Source organism: Vidua chalybeata, chromosome 2 (genome assembly GCF_026979565.1).
Source record: "Vidua chalybeata isolate OUT-0048 chromosome 2, bVidCha1 merged haplotype, whole genome shotgun sequence".
NCBI classification, from domain to species: Eukaryota; Metazoa; Chordata; class Aves; order Passeriformes; family Viduidae; genus Vidua; species Vidua chalybeata.
In genome coordinates, this window is record NC_071531.1 from 30,740,754 (window position 1) to 30,764,018 (window position 23,265).

The 23,265-nt window shown below is 36.7% G+C and overlaps 1 protein-coding gene across 10 annotated transcripts in view; it reads left to right on the plus strand.

Moving 5' to 3' along the window:
- Positions 1–23,265, plus strand: part of REV1 (REV1 DNA directed polymerase) — a 70,695-nt gene that overhangs the window by 3,886 nt on the left and 43,544 nt on the right. For all 10 annotated transcript variants that reach the window (XR_008429175.1, XR_008429176.1, XR_008429177.1 and 7 more), the window contains exons 2-6: positions 10,706–10,772; positions 11,529–11,661; positions 13,420–13,588; positions 19,253–19,402; positions 21,455–22,167. Coding sequence is in view for 7 of the 10 variants with exons in the window: in XM_053934242.1 (XP_053790217.1) it covers positions 10,716–10,772; positions 11,529–11,661; positions 13,420–13,588; positions 19,253–19,402; positions 21,455–22,167 (1,222 nt within the window). In the remaining 3 variants the exon portion in view is untranslated. The remainder of the gene's footprint in view (positions 1–10,705; positions 10,773–11,528; positions 11,662–13,419; positions 13,589–19,252; positions 19,403–21,454; positions 22,168–23,265) is intronic.

Sequence of the window (23,265 nt, forward strand, 5' to 3'; positions counted from 1 at the left end):
TAATTTTGGAAACCTAGGAGCTGTTGCTTTTTAAAGGAAGTGATGGAATTGCTATTAATTCTTACAAACAGGAAAGCCCCTGACCCCATGGCATGTAAGGTAAATTATTAGTGCAGTTTCCCAAGTAGTGTTGAGTGTATTTTACCATTCTGTAAAATTGAATGCAACTCCCAGTTGAAGTAAAGAACTAAAATAATGATTTATATTGAAAGGATACTGTTCCTGACTTCTGAATCTTCTTGTTGTTTTTAGGAATCATTAGAGCACTCAGCTCTAATATTGCCTTTTCAGTCACAATTCCTTGATTTTCATGCTGTAATTGCATTTGTTAAGCAGTTCCAAGAATCCTCTTAATAAACCAATTGTAGGAGAGAGGTAAGGTTGTAATGACTTTTTACTGTAATTTCTGGCTGATTTGAAGTGTTGCCCCTTCCTGTAACTTCTATATTGATTTTTAACACAAGTTTTACAATTGTAGCATTTGCTTGGGATAGGCCATTTTTGCTCTGTAGCCATTTTGTATTGATCTGCCTCCACTAAGCAGCAGTGTAACATTGCTGGTTTTATGTCAGAGGTGCTTAAAATACCAACTTAGAACCAGTACAGGCCAAGAACACAATTCAGATTTGAGTTTAAATTAAAGGACCTTGAAGAATTAGAGCATTTGTGGTTTTTTCCTGAAAAATACAGAAACATGGTGCTCTTCGTATTTTTCTTTGAATGTAGGGGGAAACTTGATAATATGTTGGGTCAGATCAGAAGTTTGGTTTGTTAACAATAAGTAAACACACTGAAATACTTTCCGTTTGTGTTCTGAGCTTCTGTAGTTTGTTACCTTAAAAAATAGAATACGTTTTTATTCCATTTATCTATTGAACAGATATGGACTTTTAGCATCCTTGGTATCCAGTGTCAGATAATCTCCAAATAAACTAGGCTATAGATTAAAAAATATTTCCATTTCTTTTGATCTCTCCACTTGCTAGTTTCATCTGATTCTTCCTAGTCTTGTTGGTCTGAGTTGATGAAAAAAGTAATATCTGTGGACCAAAGAAAGATGTAGAAAACTTGAGTAGAAACTTGAAGCTTCAAGGCTAAGCATAGAAGCCTTATGTTGTGAAGATTTTACTTCAAAAAAGATTTTGCAGCTTTGAGAGTTTCAAAGGCAATGTCAGAAAAGCATTTGGGAACTTGACTATGCAATGTCAGTTGAAATTAAGTAATGTCATTCAGTATTCTGCTATGAACAGAAAATCTACCTATTTCAATATTGAATCTGTAGTTATCAATGCTTTTGCTGGTGAAGTTGTTGAGTTCTTAGAGTTTTGCTGCCCGTACATGAATGAAGAGTCCTCCTTAGTATCTGACATCATCTACCATTTGCAAAGTGGATGCCTCCTCTCTTGTTTTCCCTGAAAAGCCTGGCAGGATCAGTGCTTGCTCAGTGATAACATTGGGTTGACCATAAAGCACAACTGCCTTGGGCACATCTCCTAAAAAAACCCCAGCATCATCATGGAATACCCAGGGTTGCAAAGAACCTTAAAGTTTATATAGCTCCAGCTCCCCTGTCATGGGCAGGGACACCTTCCACTAGGCCAGGTTGCTTAGAGCTCCATCCAGCCTGGTCTTGAAGACTTCCAGGGATGGGGCATCCACAGCTTCTGTGAGCAACTTGTTCCAGTGCCTGACCACCCTTACAGGAGAGAATTTCTTCCTAATATCTGATCTAAACCTACTCTGTTTGAAGCCATTCCCTCTTGTTCTGTCCCTACATGCTCTTGTAGTAGTTTCTCTCCCTTTTTCTTGTATTCTCCCTTCACATACTGGAAGGCGGCAATTCTTCAGGCCTGAAGCCTTTTCTTCTCCAGGCTGAATAATGCCAATTCTCTCAGCCTCTCCTCATAGCAGAGGTGCTCCATACCTCTGATCGTCTTGGTGCTTCTTGTCTGGACTTGTTCCAACAGGCCAGTGTCCTTCCTGTGCTGAGGACCCCAGAGCTGGACACAGCACTCCTGGTGGGGTCTCACCAGAGCAGAGTAGAGGGGCAGAGTCCCCTCCCAGGCCCTGCTGGCCACACTGCTTTGGATGCAGCCCAGGGTATGATTGGCTTTCTGGGCTGTGAGTGCACATTGCTGGGTCCTGTCCAGCCTCTCATCCACCAGCACCCCAAGTCCTTCAGGGCTGGTCTCGATCAGCTCATTCCACAGCCTGTAGTGATTCCAGGGGTTGTCCCCACCCAGGTGCAGAACCTTGTGCTTGGCCGTGTTAACCTGCATGTACCTCTCGTTACACTGGTTACAGCGCTGGCTCAGGGTGGGGATTTCTTTCTGTGCCATTCGCTACTGCCAAAGTAAGTGGTCAGTCTGGGTAGCGAGCACTCACATTGGTCAGCAACAAAGACCAGTTTGTTGTGTGTGCACATACATACAGATATCCATACACAGGTGTATAGTCAAATACCTAAATTCAAACAAAAAGGTGTAGTTTCTTCTGAAGGATTTCACCCATCTCCTGGGCTGAAGTCTGGGGAAGCTGAAAGTAGCATGTGTCAGGTATTCACAAGCACAGTTCCTCTGAATCTGATGTTAATAAATTCAGAGCATCCACAGATTCCTTGCTTTGATCATCTCATGAAAATTTTGCAGTTATTTTTGAATAATTATACCTCCACTTACCCACATTTTCTGCCGTAAGTTTTTCTTTAGCTTTACAAGAATGTTTCAGTTGTGCCTGGAAAGTCTTAGAAAGTCCTAAATCATTCCGCAGTAGCAACTCTTCTTATTATTTGGGAGTGGTGGTCATGAGTTTACTTAAGCTACCTACTGACTTCTTGGCCTATGCCTTAGCATAGGTTGCTTGGGGAAGACAGGAGTTGTGGGACTGGATTGTCATACTGAGTGCACAAACCAAAAACCTTCTAAACAAGTTCTGTTTATTTATTAGGTAGAAAACTAACATCCCAGTCTTCATTTTCAAAGAAGATACATAATTCTCCCTTCTCAAATATTATAGATAGGTAAACAGAGGGGATTGAAGGAAGACTATGCAGCTCATAAGCTCATCTTGTTTCTTGTTTTGGATACACAAGTCCAAGAGAGCATTTCCTTTTGGTGATTTACAGTCCTTTCACTGTGTTGCTGTTAAGAGTCCTAATTTCACAAATTATGTTTCTTATTCTGATTTTACTTAATGGTTTTCATTCTGGATTCCAGGCACTTGGAATTTGGCATAAAGATTATGAATGTCCCAAGTCCTCTTGGGGTTGAAGCCCCAGAAGAATTTAAGCACAGAAAAGAAACTAAGCCAGTTGATGAAGTTTGCTGGAACTTATCATTGTATTGTGGCACTAAGAATCCTTGTGTGAAAGAAGTGATACTTGAACTAAAAAGTGAATTGAACTACCTGGTTACATATAGCAATAAGATTTGTGAAGAGAAGCTATTCATCACTGGTGAACTCTGAAGGGGCTCGGGAGGTCATGACTTAAACAAAAAATGCAGAAATGTTGAAACTGAAGGCCAGTCTTCTGTAAGCAGAAGGAAAAACCAGGTTAAACCACTACTTGTGACAAGCTATAAATGGACTGTAGCAACTATTGAGTATTATTCCTAGAGGGGAATTGACAGTTGGTTTCAAGTTAATCTGTCTTCCTATTTTTCAAAGAATTAACCATCTCAAATGCTATGTATAAAAGCAAAAAATTATGTATTGAAAACAGATTGTTTGAAGCTGGTGTGGATTGTACAGTGATCCTGGTTTCTGGACCTCATGCTCATGCTTCCTCAAGTTGTGACAATTAAAACAATTGTCTGTCCCAGACTCCCAAGTTAGTTGTAATAAGATACAAAGACTTTTGCCTTGTATAGCTCTGATATAAACAGTTACCTGCTATACAACTTTTGTACTGTTTTTTGTGTCATTGTGATGTTTAGCCAGCAAAAGAAATCTATATTTCTTACTTGTTACTTGTGTGTGAAGTATTTAGTCCACGATTGTACTGATTATGAAAAACTGATCTGAAATAAGGACCATTTTAAATTGCAAAATTAGTCAGTTTGTAAACTGGATTAGTTTAGCAAAGACTTCTCTTTCTAGGGGACCAACTGAACTGGAGGTTCTCATAGTATCATTTCTTTGCTGACAAGCTCAAATGAAAGTACGCACATAACATAGTTTTAGATAGTTACCTGCTCATGAGGAGTTGATTCTAAAGGACTTGGGAGTTTTTCTATGTTTTATGTGAGTTGTATGATACTATGCCTTTCTAACAAATGCCATGGATGCTCATATTTTAGACAAACGGTATTTCTAAATTTCTCATACTGTTTTTTCTAATATTTAAGTTTCGCAAGATTTTGAAATTTGTTCTTTCCTAATTTACACTCTCATCTTTACTCAGAGGACATGGAGGTGGTGTTGGCTGTTTTTGGGGATAGCTATTGGTTCAAGCATCCTTCAGCTAATTTCATTTCTCTTGGTTTAAAATATCATCAAAGATTGAACTGCAAAACAGAACTTGTTGGGTGGCCCTGTAACACCAGGTGCTTGTAGTTAGCAGTGCTTATCCTGTGGGGTCAGGTGGCATAAGACATTGAGCTGTTTGATTGTAACTTTTTTTTTTTTAAGCCGTTACCCTATGGAAAAGGTAGGGTAGCCTATCTCTCTGGTTTATTGCAGGGAAAAAAACATAAGCAGCATTACTTCATGAACAGCAGCCAGCTCACTGGGACTCTGTATCTACATTTATACTGCCATTAGTTATAGTCATGACCCAAAAGTTAGTATCTAGAAATTGCTAAGATAATTTTAAGATCTCATCCATTCCTGTTTTTTTGCCTGTCTGATTTGGCTTTATCTGATGCTTTTGTAAGTCACTTTGTCTTGCTAAACTTGTGGAAAGCTAAACCATAAAATTATGTCAATTCTATGTTGATTTAGTGAGCTGAATTGCACATAGCACCAGTGTGATCATAGGGGTCATGTGAGCTTGGAAGTACTGTCGAGGTTGGGGAAAGCTTGTTAGGCCAGCAGAGGCTGAAGAGCAGAGTCATCCCTTTTGGTAGTAGTCAGCCAGCAATTTGGCTCAAAAATGTTATGAAACTTCACCCTGAGACTTTATTTCCCACCTAGAATAAAATTCAGTTGCTTTGCAATGTACTGTTTAGTAATTTTAATATGGAATAGTAGTGTTAACCCTGAATTGTCTGAAATCACAGGTGTTTAAGCATATAATATCTTTAAAAAAGCTTTTGACTTTTTTGTGAAAATTCTTTTTGCTGGATTCTGGACTTTTTAATATGTGGTAGAAAATAGTTTTCTACCCTGTAGCAGCATCTCTTTTCCAGAAGACTCAGCCAAGAATAGGACTCTTGTGCTTAGAAATGTATAAACATGTAAGATAGTTCTTTGCTCAAAGGGCTTGAAGACTAGTGCCAAGCAGAGTGGTGAGTTTGATGTGGGAGGTGGAATGTAGAGGCATGAAACTCAAACAAGCCACAAAATACCCACTTGATGGAAAAAGCTTCTAAGCCCTGCTGAGCTGGGATGAATTCAATCTACAATTCAAGGAAAAGATTCTGATACTCATTAGCAGTGGCCCGAGACACCCATATTTCTGCTGGAGTTGCACCTTTTATATAGGCTTGTGGCATGTGAATATGTTAAATAAATCAAGTTCTTTTGCAGTAGAGGACAATGACAGCATGTCTACTCTGGTCAGAAATGCAGACTTGCTGTTACAGTGTGTGATACTTCCATGCAGCTTTCAGTTACCAAAAAATTGGATTATCTGGATGGAACATTGCTCATGTGATGTATTTAGACACAACTTTGGCAGGGTTATTTGTTGAGTCAGAGTGCAACCTCATTTTATCTTTGGAAATAGTTCATATGTAGGGAAGAGCCATAAAGTTTATATTCTGCCAGGTTCAAGTTGACTACTGGAAGAGGTAGCAAAAATATCTCTGCACTGTATATATGCTTGGCAGAGAGACTGGTGAAACATATGACAGAAGCAGGAAATAGTACTGCACTGGAATTAAAAAGCTCATGACGATCCATGTTCACTTCTTACAGAGTCATTGAGATCTGTATTCTGTGATCCCAACCATTGTTCCCCATAAAACCTGTGGTTTTCGTCTGGGTTGGTCCCTTAGCCATGTTACCCCAACTGCCCAGGATAATGGAAAGCCACTGTCTTGCAATCATTTATAATACAAATATTATAAAGAAATAACTTTCTTTAGTGTATACTATAGATGAGACTAAAACAAATATCAGCATCAACATTCAGATCTACATTCCTTGCTCTATAAGTCCTGTATGCACACAGACATGTTTACAGAATTTATAGAATGTACACTTAACATTTCATTCCATTACCTGATGTGGACTGGACTTTGATTAGCAGTCTTTAGTTAACAGGGTGGTTGTGGATTGGGAAGTTGTTGTGGATTGGGAAGTATAATGCTAGACCTGTGAAGCAGGGTGCAAAGAGATGTTACGTATCTTTGGCTGTGTTGACTATTTCTGAGCCACTAGTGGTGTACAAAGCATCAAAACTCTTTGTTTCTCTTCTAGCTTAAATATCATCCAATAGAAATTAGAATTTTAGCTAACCCTGCTTTGCAGAATGATAAGATTTTGCCTTTTATATGTGATCTAGAAGGAGATAGAGGGCCAAATTATGCTAATTTTGACACTGGAGTTTTTAACTTTACTTTTTTGCTTGAGAAGTTATTTCTCTTGCACTGAAAAACAAGAATGTATTCCTAGGAATACTGTTTCTATCTTTTCAGGCTTTTGTGGAGTTTCAGAGTTTGTTGGTGTTCTTATTTTTTAATCGCAGAATATTTCATTATGGTCACAGGTTCAGAATGTGAGCATTTGAATTTTATTTAAAAAGCTTTTCTCTGGGCAGAGGGTCACTTTGTAGCTTGTCCTTCAGGCTCTAGAAATAACCAAAAAACCAGTAACTATGGTGGTTTGCTGAGTCTCTGAATTTGTGCAGGGAAAATTGTTCTGAAACAAGTTAGGTACTTTAAGAAAGAACTACAGGAAAAATGAACTCGTGCCTGAAATTGGCTTGTTTGTGATGGCTGTTTGAAGTCCCCTGTCTGGATTTCTACCCACCCACATCTCATCTACTTCCCACCTTCATGGGTTCTTTACTAAGTGTTTTTCTTACTCATCCCTTCGTCATGATAGGGGGAGCATCATACCATCCTTACATTTCTCATTCCATGAACCAATGAGCATGTTTAAAATCTCGCTTAACTTTTCCTCTGGTTTAAAAAATCTTGGGCAAGATATTTCTCATGCTCATTTCTTCCTTAGGCTTCAGCAAGGCAGCTGTAAGTGGTTACCTTCATTTTCAAGGAAAAAATCATACTGTGATGACAAGTCTTTAGCAGAAAGTTTTCTCTGTAGTTCAGAAACCTTGGTTTATCATCCAGTTCCTGTAACTATAAAGGGAGAAAGTAGTCTCCCATGTTTTTCTATCAGCATTAGGAAAATAATCGGTGACCCTGAAAGGGAAGACTTGAGCCAGAGGCATCTAGTAATCACTGAAGTACCATGTTCCTAACCTGTGCGTTCAGAATTTAAGTGAACTGGCTTAAGTGGACTGAGTCAAAAATTACATTTGCTAAGGAAATGGTAAATCACTCTCAGATGTTTTAAATAGGCATTACAGCCTAGTTTCTCTAGTTTTGCAGGCTCTAGGAAGACAACTTCTGTGCAATTGTTACATCAGGTTTTTAGCACCTTGACGTAAGTAGTTTTGTTTCATTTCTAATTTTAATCAAACTCAGAATATAACCATGACTCTAATTGGCTTCACTTTCAGACTAGAGATCTTTCTTCCTCACCTTCCAGTGTCCTGAATAAAAATGAAACGTGTTTCAAGGTTTCAGAAAAGCTGATTCTTATGAAGTCTGTTCTTTAGTTTATCAGGCATTAAATATTTTAGTTTAAGCAGGAGGTTGTATAGGGGTCGGAGTTAAGACCTATCAAATCCTGTCTTCTCAGTGATTGGAGTTGTGGTGATTTATAGTATGCATTTTGTACATTTTGTATTTTTGTTTTTTTCAGAGCAAGAGTTTATATTTGTATGAGGTTTTTTCTTTTATACTCTTAGAATGATAGAACAGCCCAGATTGGAAGAGACCTCAAATGAATATCTAGTCCAACCTTTCATGGGTAGGGAAGCCTGGTTGAGGGCACCATTATCTGGTGCCCTGTCCAATTGCAACATGAAAGTCTCCAGAGATGAGGACTCTGCTGGGTCCCTGTGTTCCTTTCATTGATTGTTCTCACTCTAAAAACTATTTTTCTTACGTCAAGATGAAACTTCCTGGTGCAGCTTGTATCTGTTGCCTCTTGTGCTCTCCATGTGGCTCCTTATGAAGAGAGAGCCTCCGGCATTTTTGTAGCCACCCTTTAAGACTTTGTCATCCTTTATTAAGGGGGAGAAAGAGTAGTCATTAGTTAAAATTCTGGTGTCTCTTATGAGCTCATACACTGATATCTGTAGTATCTAAAAAAATAGATGACATTTTCATTAATGGTTTTTCTTTTTTCATTAACTTACCCTTTTCTTTTTTTCCATGAATTTCTTAGCCAGAAGTGATAGATGTGAAATACATTTCACTTCAGCTGATGGAAAAATATAAATTTTCCATATGAAAGAAGTCATCAAGCCATTTTCACTATACACTGTCCTCTGCAGGAAAAAAGTCAGTTTTGTATCTTATGTGGTCATCTAACTCATCTCCTCTCTTTTTCCTCAGTGTTCCTTAAGAGTTCTGTTGCATCTACTAGATGCAATCCAAACCACTAAAAATTAATTTCAGAAGGCCTGATGTCTTGGAAACAGGTCTCTGGATAAGAAATGCAGGTACCTAGAGGGGAAATACAGCAATCTGAGAATTTGTTTTGGATGTTGGTGTAGAGCTCATCTCCTTGACATGTGATTCATCTCCATAATTGCACATACAACAACATGTATGTCAGTTGTGTATCAAGTTACAAGCAACTGTTAGCATAGAACCAAGTGCATCATCATCCTTCTGTGTTTGTGGAGGTCCTGAAACATAAAATAGATGTTTACCTTTTCAAAATACCTGCTACCTTGCTTTGACTATAATTCTGTGGTTGCCTAATTTGGCATATTTGCAGTAGTCCATGAAAATGACAGTACTTACGAAAATTTCTGCTGCAGCTGTGTCTTATTTTGCAATCCAGGATAGTTTAGCTGGATATCAGATTATGCCTGCTTAGTCCTCTAGGACAAAAGGGAATTAAGAGACAAAAGCTAGAACTCACTTTCAGGTAGGTTCATAAGAAATGGAATTTTAATACAATAAATGAGGCAGTCTCCAAAACAGCGCAGTATAAGGCCTGGGTAGGAAAATGGCCAGAATGTGTTGTCATCTCCATACACAACTGTATGTGCTTTCTGGTAAGCTGGAGACTGAGTGAAGCTTCTGTGCACTTGTTACTGGACAATGCTGTGGATAGTCCAGAGACTCAAAAACAGGCAAGGATGGAAATAAAAACAGTTGACTTCCTTCTTTGTATTTACTGTAGCTTTGCATGGTTTTTAGGGAGGATAAAGGAATATAAATTAAATATTTAATGAAATAGAAGACTTAAAGACAGTCACCTTTTTTAGTTTCAGAGACTTGTCCTGATCCTCTAAGAGCTGATAGAGCTAAAAGACTATCTTGTCTTTTCATTTAGAGAACTATTTTGGTTGGAAAGTGAGCATTGTAATAGCAGGCAGTGACCTCATGATCTTACCACATCATTAATCAATATTCTAAAATCAGTTTTACAACAGCTATAGTAAATATGAATCACTTGGGTGCAGTGAACACTTGGCCACAGTCCAAGCATTGCTTTTTCTATCCAATTCTGTTCTAGCCAACTAATAGCTCATCTGGGGACATGGCTTTGTTCATCTTGTGGTCCAGGGATAAGTGTCTTGCATAAAGGAAAACTGAAATTTGGCTGGTTGGGTTTATTTATTTATTTATTTATTAAGCAATGCAAACAAAAAGCCCCAAAGAATCAAATCACAAACCTAACTATAGATCATACTAGGTCACTTAAACAGCTGGCTTTTCTTTGACCACAAGATCACCTTTGGTTTTTTGCTTTGATGTGATGTATTCCATTACAGCAACATATGCTTGGATGTTTTATAATCAGCTGTAAATCCATTGGTGAAATTAATCCTGTCTCTAATACTCTCTCACACCGTGTCTATGGTATCAAATAGGAAATAAAAGATTGTTCATGACCTAGACAATATTTTGCATGGATGTTAGCAGTTGTATTTAAGAACCTTTTATTATTCCTTTTTTAATAGGAGATGTATGATGAACAGAAAGAATTTAATAAATTGTAATGGACAGTGAACGTTGTAAGGAGTTTTTTATATTCAGGGTGAATAAAGCAAAACATGTATGTGTGGTTTTTGATATGTCGCAGGAACCACAGTATGCATTACTACAAAACCGAGGAATCAGGTTTTTATGTGATCTTGCATTTCTAGATTGGCTGTGAAACTCTTTAATACTTCAGTGAAGTTGATTGAAAAAAATTAATCTTTGTGATAATCTGTAAATGGCCTGTAGTGCCATCATTGAAGTGCCACTGATGAGCATTTAATTGATCAAGCATTGTTCTTCCTCTGCAGAAGCTTCAGTATGAGGCGAGGTGGATGGCGGAAACGAGCTGCCGATGGCGATGGATGGGGAATATGGGTATGTTCAAAACCTAGTGGCTTTTTTTAAAACAGGTATATGGCACTGTGGTTAAAAAGGGGTTACAGTTTTGTTTTACATGCTAAGAGAACGCTATAAAATTAAACCCTTTTGCTTTACTTGAAAACACATAATTAAGTTTGAAAGAAATTTTTTAATTACCAGGTTTTGACGTCTGTGTTCACAATAATCACTAAATTTCATAATTAATAAGTGCAGACCCTTGAATAGTTTTAAATCACCATTTAAAAAATAAACTAATAATTTGGAAACTATTTACAGTTATCTCCACCACTTTCTGTAGTTGGACAAACATGATGTTTAGAATTCTACTGTCCCGTGTATATTTAATAACTGAAAATATATGGAACCACATTGTTTTGTTAGGCAATGAGTCACCAATTTAGCACCCAAATTTGCATCATCCCATTTTTTCTTCCTCTTTCTTTTTATTCTATAAGAGTTTTTATATATATAGAATCTTTTATATATATAGAATTTTTTCCTTTAAAAAAAAGATTAAGGAGTATGAAATAAATCCTGCCATGTTGATAACAAGATGCAGTTATCTAAGTTTATGGTGGAGCATTTGCTGTTTTTTATTTGAGAAATGAATGTCTTTTGTGTGTCAACCAAATACAGTTTCGAGGAATGTTCCTTACCTTTGCAGTCTTAGAATTGACCAGTTTCTGTATGTAAATATTAGGAAATAGGACTGGCATCATGGGTTGTGTTTTGTTTTAATTTGAAAACTAGGGTGGGTACATGTCAGCAAAAGTTAAGAAATTGGAGGATCAGTTCCGGTCAGATTCAGCCATACAACAACAGAGGGATGGAAATTCATCAAGTATCTTTAGTGGAGTCGCCATCTACGTCAATGGCTTGACAGGTGAACTTTTTTTTTTTTTTTTTAAGGATCTGTATTGTGTTGTTCTCATGTTTACTATCATCCTGAGTGGAAGTAACTGCAAAACACATGAATTTGCAGCTAAGTAAATACATGACAATTACTTTACATGTTTTGTGTATTCCATTGTTTTTCATGATTGAGGTTGTCAATAAAAAATCTGATTTACATTCTGAATATAAATATTGTTTTACTATATAATTTACATAACGTAACTTGTAGAAATAGGAGTAGATCTTTCCATGTTTCTGTGATCTTATTATTTGAAATCAGGCCTTTTAATTTCCTCCATCCACCTACAGTTAATAAATTTTTAATTTTTCAAATTAGTGATGGTTAGATTGTATGCCTTAAATTTACATTTGGGAGAATATGTCGAAGTTTTCTTGCTCAGAGTGGTATAATTTGTGAGACAGAACCTACTGAGACTGGAAGGAGGAACAAGAGAAGAGGTAAGAGATTTATGTATTTTAGGGACCATCTGTGGTGGACTAATAGTGCATGTTAGCTGGAGTAAGGTTTTTAATTTACCATGCTTATGCTCATACTTCTCCTTATTTCTGTAAAGCAGCTTAATAACCTCTTGGAAACTCCCCAGAAGCCCTATTCAGGGATCTCTGCCAGGAATGTTGTGATTATTATGTAACTGATGCATAGTGCTTCTATGGGATAGATTAGTGGTGGTTTAAGCACAGGGCTCAAATGGATTGAAAAAGGTTAAGGTGGATATGTTAAATCATTAATACATCTGGATTGGTTGTTTAATGCAGGCATTTTCTTTAGTGAAAATCCAGCATTTATGTATTCTTCAAGCAGCTAGTCCCTAAAAAGAGCTCTAGAAGATGGTTGTCCAAAAGGCTGGAGTAGGAAAGGTAGCACTTGGAGAAAGTGTGTGCTATTTTTAGTTAAAAGTTGGAGGAATAATGAAATGTTAAGACATATTTTGAGAGTTGACAGAAAGGAATTGTAACTGTATCCTTTAAAAAAATTTTCCTCGTTCTCATATTGTTCAACTTTTTAAAAAAAAAAATCTTGTGCTAGATTCACTATTCAAACATTGTGTTAGTGTTGACCCAAATCTTTTGGTTCCAGTGTAATGCCACTGTAAACATTTTCCAAAGCTAACACTTTTTTCTTTTTTTTTCCTACCTCTGCTTGCAAAATAAGTACTCTTTTTAAAACGATTGAGGAGATAAGAAAAGTTGTTGGTTTTTAAGGTATTCTTTGTTTCCTGTAATCACTCAAGAATAACCTGGTAAGGAAGGAGTGAGTTAACTGCTTCAGTACATCAGAAATTACATAAGAGTTCTGTGCTGTTGCTAAACCCTTTTGATATTAATTATTTTCTGTTGCTTCTGGGTATAAACTATTCTCCTGAACTCTGGTGAAAAGATAATCTAATTTTGTGTTATGTTGATGTGAAGCATTTTTGTATATAGTTTAACATTACATCTACTTGAGTATTTTTTCCTGCCTTCTGCAATACATATTGTGGGAAGCTCCTCTAAAGCAAGTAGAATGTTTGCATTTTGAATTAGTGTTTTCAAAACCACAGTTTTCTGCATTTTTTTGCAAAATGTTTTTCTGAATTGTTGTTTGAAGAACTTGTAAGTTTTTTTCCAGAGTACAACAATGGTTTGCACTCTTTCTGACCATGGCATCGTATTTATCAATTAAAGTTCTTTTTCTCACTGCATTTGCTGACACTAAACAGGAATATTTCTGGTTTTAATTTTATAGATCCCTCAGCTGATGAATTAAGACGGCTGATGATGTTACATGGAGGCCAATACCATGTGTACTATTCCAGATCAAAAACAACTCACATTATTGCCACCAATCTTCCAAATGCCAAAATAAAAGAATTGAAAGGAGAAAAAGTAGTTCGGCCAGAGTGGATTGTGGAAAGGTAAGTTTATGTCTACTGTGTTTAGAGATTTTCCCTCTTGGGGGAAAAGAAACCAAGAAAAATCTGGGAAGAAAACAACTTAAAGATTGCATTTTGAGATTATGGTTTAGCTTAAAATAATTAAGTCATAGAACAACTGAGTAGGAATACCATTGTTACACTGACAATTTGCTTCTTACGGGTTGTTCTTTAAGAAACTTCACCAAGAACATTCAGAAAGTCTCAAGCATATTAGGAAACTGAACATTATCCTGTTAATTCCATTTAATATCTAACCAATTGATCAGACTTCATCTCAGGATGTTAAATAACTACTATGTGATTGTTTTAAATCTCCTGTTGTGTGTTTTGCATAAGTTTCATGTCATCTGTATATAAAGGAGGATGTCAATTGAAAGTGTTCTCATAAAATTGGATCTAACCCATCTAAACATTTATTGTATTGTGACTTTGTTAGAAAATAATAAAAACTAAAGGAAAAAAAATCTGCATTTTATTTACAAAATATCTATGTTCTTTGGTTTCTCTATGCACTGGAATATAGAGAATCCACTGAAGTTGTCCTTGATAAAGACAATAGCCAAGCTCAGAGCAGTTAATGTGGCTTTAATCTCTCTTCTTCCGTCTGAGAAACTCACAGGAAATAGAATAAGCAGGAATATGTTCTAGAAATTATCCTGCCAGTGTCACGCCATTCATAAGTAGCCTCTTTCCTAGATGACCAGCAGAAACAGGCAAGGAACTGTTCTGCAATGCATGTGTGAAATCTTATTTGCAGTTTGCTGGTTTTCAGTCCTTTGTATTCAGCTGTTTCATATCATGTATCTTTATCATCAATTTTTAAACTTTAGTTAGACATTTTAAGTTACTCAGTTTGAAAAAGACTTCAGATAGATTTTTTTTTTCCCCCAGCAGTTTTAAGGCCTCACCCCTGTGTTTAAGCACATGGAAAACTGATGGGAAGTGTGGTTTTATTTGGGAGATGTGACTGTTTTTAATTGCTGCCACTAGAGCTTGCTGTGATTTTGACCAGATTGGAAAGATTTTGACCAGATTGTATACGTTCAGCAGAGACTTGATAGAACCTGATATGTCAAATCTCTTAATATTTTTATTCTGGTGTCAGGTTCTGCGTTGTGGTTCTGGAAGGTTATACTGTAGAATAAGTCAGAAGAACCGAGTATAGACAGATACACGAGTTTGGGCACAAGGAAATGGGGGAATTCACTGTCTCAACAGGACAGGGTACATACCACAATCTAGAATAGAAGCTAATTTCACAACCATCTCTCTTTTTGTTTCTCTTCTTCTCAACGGTATTAAAGAATACTCAGAGATTAAATAATCCTTCTCTGCATATGGAATACCAAATCATGTTCTCAGTAGATCAGTTGGTGAAAATTAGTGTACTAGATGTAGAGTTTCCAATTTCGTAGAATTGGAAGGGACTTAAAGATCATCTAGTTCCAACCTCCTTGCCATGGATTAAGTCACCTTCAACTAGACCTTGGATGAAGTTGCTCAAAGCCTCATCCATTCAGGGATGGGGCATCCACAGCTTCTCGGAGCAATCTGTTCCAGTGCCTCATGGTCCTCACAGTAAAGTATTTCTAATACCCGATCAAAACCTACTCTCTGTCAGCTTCAAGCCATTCCCCCTTGTCCTGTCACTACACACTCTTGTAAAGAGCCCCTCTGCAGTTCTCTTGTAGCTAATATGATGGGTTTGCAATTTTTTCATTTTGGTTAAGAATCTACCCTAAAATCTTGCTGTCACAAACTGCTGGTAAAACAGTGTTGTTAGATCTTTGGTCTTGTCCCCCAAGGTTGCAAAATGAGAAAGTTGTCTGTGGAGCTTTGATTTGTTTCTTATGTACATATATTATGATTTAGTCCTTAATTACATGATCACATGCTATCTTTTTTCACTATGGCACCTGCCACATTCTCTGCTCAGAAAAGATTGAGTTCAGGATGCAGACTGCTAATACAGTGACGTGGCTTTTCCTTTTTGTCTCCTGTTCCTTACTTATTGCATGTGACTTGAATTCTTTGCTGTAATGAAATGAATAATTAATTCCTGTCTTTATTGGTGCTTATCACTATAGCATCTGTCTGCTTTCCAAAGATTAATGAATGTAACATAGCACCATTACAATGGCTATTATTTAATTTTTTTGAGAGCCACCTAAAGGACATTGAGCTAAAACACCAGAAATGTTCATAATTTGCAATATGCCATGGAAATTCTGCAGAGTTACTTGCACAAGGATAGTAAAGCATATGTAGAACTTTATTGCTGCATTAAAAGCTTTGCATATTCTGAACTATGGTCTGAAGTCAGACTCTTATAAACCTGTTGATAAATGGAAGTAGCTCTTGAATTTTGGTTTAGTTAGCATCCCATAGAGATCTTCTCTAACAGTAGTTGCAAAATCCAGTGTTGCAGGGTAATAGTGTGGTTGCTGTAGTGACAAAATTATTCTTTCTGCATGCCCCTTATTGTGTATTTTTGCTACCTCTCCATGTTTGCAACAAATGAAGAGAATTACAGGCAGGCCTCCTTCCTAAGTCAGTATTCCTTTATTTGAAAAATACACCATTACTTTATTTGAAAATACATTCATTTATTTGAAAAATACACCATTACACCATACTACCATTATGTAGCATGGAAAGATTTTGCAGTGAAAACCAAATTCAGGTAATCTGAGAGCTTGACTTAAATTTGAATATTCTTTTAACATTCTTTGACATTTATAATCACTTTTCAGAGACTGAGGATAACTAACATGAGGTACCAGTATTTGTGGATTCCTTATTTTGATTTTCAAATTAGGTGAATATTTTTCCTAAAGAACTGTGTTAGTCTAATACAAATATGAAGAAAATAGTTTAAAATAATAAGAAAAAAATGTTATTCTGGTATGACACGTAGTTTTCTGATAAGAAAATGCAAATTTCAAATGCAAAAGAGAGGAGTAGATATAATTTGCTATGACACAGTCCCCTGTTGCATTACAGAAGACAAATTGGGGAGGTATGAATTGGATAGTGGGCTGCTGGCTGAGGGATGCAAGTACTGGCCCAACTGCCTTGGTCACCATAGTGGTCAGCAGTTCGGAGTCAAACTAGCAAATAGCCACAAGGGGCATTTCTGAAGGGTTCATACTGGGGCAGATGCAGTTTATGTCTTCACTAACAGCATGGAAATTGGTGATACAGTGGAAAGTAGCTTCAGCAAGTTTGTGGATGACTTAGAAGGCAACAGTTGATATACTGAAGAGAAAGTCTGTCCTTTGGAGAGCATCAGCAGACTGTAGGAATGGGATGGCAGAAACTTGATGAAATTCAACAAAGCAAAATGCAGAGCCCTGAACGCAAGACAGAATTAGTTCCATGCAACCAGACAGGCTAGGGACTCACAGGCTGGGACACACTCTTGTAATACACCAGGACCCTCAAGTCTTACCCTAAAAGATAACTGTGAATCTGCAGTTGTGCCCTTGTGGAGATAATGGCTAACAGCAACTGGTTGCATTAGCAAGACCACAGTTCAGATCAAGGCAAGTTATTCTTCCAATTTGATCAATACTTCTGAAGTTAAATCTGGAGTTGTGTGTCAGATTTTGGGCTTTTCAGTAAGAGAAGTACTGACAACTGTGGTTTTCAGTTCAGAGGAGTACCACCAATAGGAGCATGTGATATATAACAAGAGACTGAGAAAGCTGGTTCTGTTCTGCTTGGAGAGAGGACTAGGATGGGGTCTAATTGTTGTCTTTCATTACCTGTATGGAGGTTACAGGGGGTGTGGAGCCAGATTTTTCTTCAAGATGTACAGCAAGAGGACAAGAGGCAATAGTCACAAGTTGCAGGAAAGAAAATTTCAACTATAAGAAAAAGATTTTTCACAGTTAAAAGAGAGTAAGCAATGAAACAGGTGCCTAGAGCGAGTTGTAGAATTTCTGCGTTTGGAGATACTCAAAATTAGGGTGGACTTTTAGCCCTGGGCAGCCTGATATGACTGTAAAGATAACATTTTGATCAGTGTTTGGTCTAGAGACCTCCAGAAGTCCTTTCCAATGTAATTTTTTTTTAGTGATTTTGAATTCTGTGACACAGGGAAGGTGAAATGGGTAAAGGTGTTGAATGGTGAAACTAAACTAGGATTCCTATTGCTGCATGTTAATGCAGTTTGGAAAAAAAATCAACTGTTTATCTAGTAATGCAGCTACTCCAGTAACTAAAACTATGACATCATAAACAAGTTCTTAAGTAAATGTTAGTTTTGTTTTGTTTAATCATCTTGAAATTGTAGCAATTACTCTGAAATATTACGAAGTTGGTTCTGCACCTGTGTTCACATGGCCTTTGGAGAAACAGTCAAGTCAGGCATTGTAAAAACTCAGTTGCTGTATTACCACTTTGTGTACAAGAAAGCTTTGGAACTCTCCCAGGTGTATTTTTATCTCTGTTTAGCAATGTTTAATGCAAATAATGTTCCTTTATGAATGATATATAATCATGTATCAAACGGTATTTAATTGATATATTTTTTGGGGCTGTGTTGCTATTCCATTTCCATAGTAACATTACCAGGTATATGTATATGCTTAACTAGTTTTAATTTATCTAATTGGGAAATGTGATCTCCTACTATATTCTCTCTAATTGCAGCCAGAAAGCTCCTAAGGGCTTTTGTTCTACTGTCCAGCTCCCTTGACAGTAGTACAGATTGGAGCAAGAGAAAGCATTCAGGTGCTGAAAAACAGAAAAACACTGAGCTAAATTATCTTTAAAATCTGACTTCAGTTCTATCTTCTAAACTAAATGCTAATACTAATCTGATTTGATATGGGGGAGGTTCCTCTGTTGGAAGACATCCCAGCATCTCTGAACCAGTGTCCAGTATGAAGGATTGTATACAAAGAAGAGGTGAAGTGTAGGCTTGGAAGCCTCTTATCGCTGCTGCCAGCAACAGGTGTTGGAGTGGAGAGATTAAATCGTCCTCTGGTGTATTTTTGAGACTATTTCACTTCCAAGTGTGTGGCTTCCCTAAGGAATTTAGCAGTTACTCAAGTATAATTGCAGTTTCAGTGGAAGATGAAGAGGGAGATAGACTGGAACACAGTAGGAATAACTGGAATGATTGCTGTAGGTATTTATGGAAGATCTGTTTGAAAATTATTCTTCTGTTTAGCTTGCCTCAGTGAATTTTTTACAAGAAGAGGTAATTAGCCTTGTGGAATGGAAAAAGTAGTTAATTTTTAACAGTGAACCACATCCTAGCTGACCTCTTTCAAATTCTACCCTAATTTGTTCCATGTTAAAGAGCTCAGTCAGTATTGTTCAGGTAGAGTAACCTGGACCACTAGCCAAAGGTTTTCTGACTGTTTTGTTTAAATTAAATATTTGAGGTTTGTGTGTGTCAGTTGGAAAGAGAAATGGATGTAGGCTACTGACCAACACATCTTTGCAAATACCGTTTGTTGCACCAGTTACCACAGCACAAATTACTTTTCAGCTCAATCCCATTAAGGTTGAGAAAGGGGTTGTGGAAGGCACTACAAGTACAAATAAGGGGATTATTTTAATATAGAAGGTTGGGATTTTTAAAAAATTTCTTAAGCAGTAACCTGGTTTTTCTTTTTTTTTTTTTTTCAGCATTAAAGCTGGACGTCTCCTTTCGCACGTTCCATATCAGCTTTACACCAAGCAGTCAGGTGTTCAGAAAGGTCTCAACTTTAACAGCATACGCAAACCTGAAGATGCTGTGCCAGGTCCAAGCAATATAGCTAAAGATCTCAACAGGGTGTAAGTGTTTCTGATTTTGTAATGCAGATGCTCATCATTCACCCATAATGAGTTTGCATTTGTAAATAGCATGTTTAAAGCTCATTTTAGCTCTGTAAGAGGCAAGCTCTGAGGTGCTGAAATTTAAAAGTAAGGTATAGTTATATAAATAGTTGAGGAAAGGACTCCGTTAACCTTGACTCCAAGCCTTGTCTCTAGTCTTTGGACCACAGTTTGATAATATGACCTAGGAGTCCTAGGATGTAATATATCTGTATGGGACCATCAGGCATACATTAAAGGATTCTGATAGGTGACACTGAAAAGTGAGTCTTTATTTCAAAAATAAAAAGCTGGTGACTACTTTTGCTAAAGGTGCCTAGGAATGAATATAAATGCATTCTAGTTGTTAATCTCTTTCTTTAGCCTCTTAAAAAAAGGAAGTCACAGCATACATTATGTATGCTAACACCAAGGTTTAAGTCATGCTTGAGAGAGAAGATGGATTGAAAAATGAAATTACAATATAAAAAAGTATCCTAAGAGACCTAAGACCTTGAGAGGAGACTTGAAGAGAAAGCACCAGTGAAACTTTTTAACTGGCAGAGGAATTGGAATTTGGAAAGAAACATTCCACTTGGGCTCTTCTATAGATTTTTTTTTTTTTATAAGAAAGTTCCTGCATCTTTTTCAGAAATACACATTTGTTCTTTATAGGCAAGAATAATAACATTATAGAATTTTTTAGGTTGGAAAAGATACCTGGATGTCATCTGGTTCAATACTACTATTCAAGCAGGGCCAAGGATACTGTGCAAGATACTATACTTTCTTATTTGTACTGGTGATCTGAGTTCTTCCACATTCTGTTGATTTTTTTACAATCCAGTCGTGCACAATGCTGAGGAGACTTCACCACATGAGTGGGATTTGTCTACACATAGGAAAATAAAACCAGTCTCACAAAATTAATATCTTAAGCAGTATTTCATACCCATATTTTAAAGTGGTGCAATCATCTTCACCTCTTACTATTGCATCGTTAAAGATTTCTTAAATGAGAAGAATATTCAGACTTCCCAAAATGGCAATGTAGTCTGAAAACCATGACTTCAAAAGCCTGCCTATCCACTAAGTATGTGCCACTTAATATACCATTTTCAACCACACAGCTCTTCAAAAATACTATGTTTACTGCAATTTATATTTGGATAATCTTAACCAAATTGTTTTCATGTTTAATTGAGTTTCTGCTTTCAATGGTGTACTGAATAGCTAATTTTTTCCCACCTTTTTTTGTGTACTTAAATTGCTAGCTTTGGGAGCTGGGAGTGATGGTTGGGATTGTTGGGTTTTTTCCAGCAGATCAAGAGTGTATAGAACTCTTGAAGATTTTGGTTTTAATTTTCAGACTTAATTTTTTTGAATGGAAGCTTTGTCTTTGTGCTAGTGGGCTTGTGACAGAATACTTTGGTTTATGTGCTTAAAAGCTGAAAATTAGTTTGTTTGTGGTTTTTATCAAAGCTAAGTGATTTCTAGAGCTTGAACAGATTTTTTCATTACAAAAAAAAAAAAAATTGATTTAACATTAATCTAAAATAATTCCCCAAAAAATAGTTTTCTGTGTATACTTTCCCTTTTCTTTCTGTTTGTTTATAACTAGTTAAGGAAAATCACATCTCTTGACAAAAGGACAGCTCCTTCTGATGATTTGCCTATTCCTGCAACATTCATGTGTGCGTGGCAGTACAGTTCTGATAACAAACAAATAATTACTCTAATACAGTGGGAGACAGCCTGCCAGATTAAAGGCCTCTGAAATAGCTTTTCTAATGTGAGCATGGTCACTCCCGTGTATATTCCTAGTTAATATTACATGAAATCTGTAAAATCTTTGGTAGGGCGTTATATTTTGTGCTATTGAGAGGATGTGGCTCAGAATTTGAGATAACTGTCTTGGGAATGTAACTGAAGTGTAAATTCAGAACAGTTAAGAAGGAAATGCTTGAAATTACATGTAAATGTGCCTTTATTTATAAAAGATATGGTATTTAATTATTATATCTGTTTCAGAAATCATATTAAAAAGTATGAAATGGAAAATGAAATCACACCCAATGGAATAAACAGCTGGAATGAGGAAGAGGAAGAAGAAAGTGATGATTTTGGATTTACAGAGCTGGAGGAGATTCTTCCCATACGGAAACAAAATGGGATTCAATCTCATAAAGACAGCACTGCTCTTTTCAATGGACACACACACACTTCTACCAGTGCCTTAAAGACACAGGATTGCTTGGTGCCCTCTGGCAACGGAGTTGCAGGCAGGTTGTCTCCAGGCCCTGTGCAGGAGGAGGGGAAGACTGACAAAGGCATGGTTAACTTTAGAGACTGCACAATGCAGCAGTTGCAGCAAAGCAACAAAAATACAGACTTTTCCTGGGGTCCACACAGGACTACGAGTAACTCATCCTCATCTTCATTTTTGCACAGTAATGCTAAATTAAATGGTGCTCACCACTCAACTGTTCAGGGGCCTTCAAGCACAAAAAGCACTTCTGGACCTGCTCCTAGCAAGGCAGCTTCCTTACCTGTGTCCAAACCTTCAGATTGTAGTTTTATTTCTGACTTTTATTCGCGTTCAAGACTGCATCATATATCAACGTGGAAGTGTGAATTGACAGAGTTTGTCAACAGCCTGCAGAGAAAAAACAGCGGTGTCTTTCCAGGAAGGGAAAAATTTAAAAAATGGAAAACAGGCAGGTCTGCACTTAAAACTGACACAGGTAGATACTTGTTTAAGAAGGTTTATGTTAAGAAGATGCCTTATATCTTCATACATTAAGTGTCCAAATGAGACTACATAGTTTAGTATTGAGTATTCATATTATAGTCAGACTATCTGGAAAAACTTGATGACTTTGGTGCAGTGAACACTAATGGATGCAAGTGCTTTTGGCTTTGTTGGGTTTTTTTAACTTAAAATGTTATTTAATGTGATACTCTGGTCTATATTCAATTCTTCATTGTAGAAATAGTATTTCTGACTTTACCAAGATACATGGATTGATAAGGGAGAAAAATACTATGTATATGTGAATACACAAATCTGTAGTTTCTGTGTGAAAATCTGCAGGGGGGGAAGAGAAGAAAAATCCTTACTATTCAGCATGAGCATTTAAAAGATGAGTAATATTTGGACGTGAGTTAAAATCTAAATTTTTTTGTTAGTTAGAGTTTTATGTAGCTCTGCGTCTGTTAAAGCAGGTAGTAGTGTCATAAAGAGACTTTTGAACCTGGCTTCAAGAGAAATATTTAATGTCATTGCATCAGGGGCCAAAGTGAAAAGATGTAGAATTCATTAGAGTCAAAGCGTTACAGGTAAAATATTTTACATCTTTAGAATCTCTTGTTTACAGTCTTATTAAATTAAAAGGTTAGCTCTGTACCATTAAAGAGATTCTGACTCCTGTGCTGTAAAATTACTCAATTGTAATCATATGAAAATATGCTTGAGAAATTGCCACATCAAAAAAGTTGTTAGATAATAAATTTACTGATTCTGTGTTTGTGTTAGGACACCCCAGTTATCAAACATGTCAGCTTATGGACTACTTAATGTGTATTTTTTAAATCAATATGTGGTATAAGCTAATATATTTTTATTTTCTCTTTGATTTGGCCTAGAGTATTCAAATAGTTAACGCCTGTGATTCAGTTGACAAGTAGCAGCTCTTTAACTTGATCACTTGATTTGTAAATACGCCATTATAAGACAGTCCTTATTTTTCAAAAAATGAATTCAAAATGTAAATTATTAAAATCAAGAGGATATTTTTCTGATTATTCAGTAATTAACTCAGATGTTAAGTGGAACAGTTCAC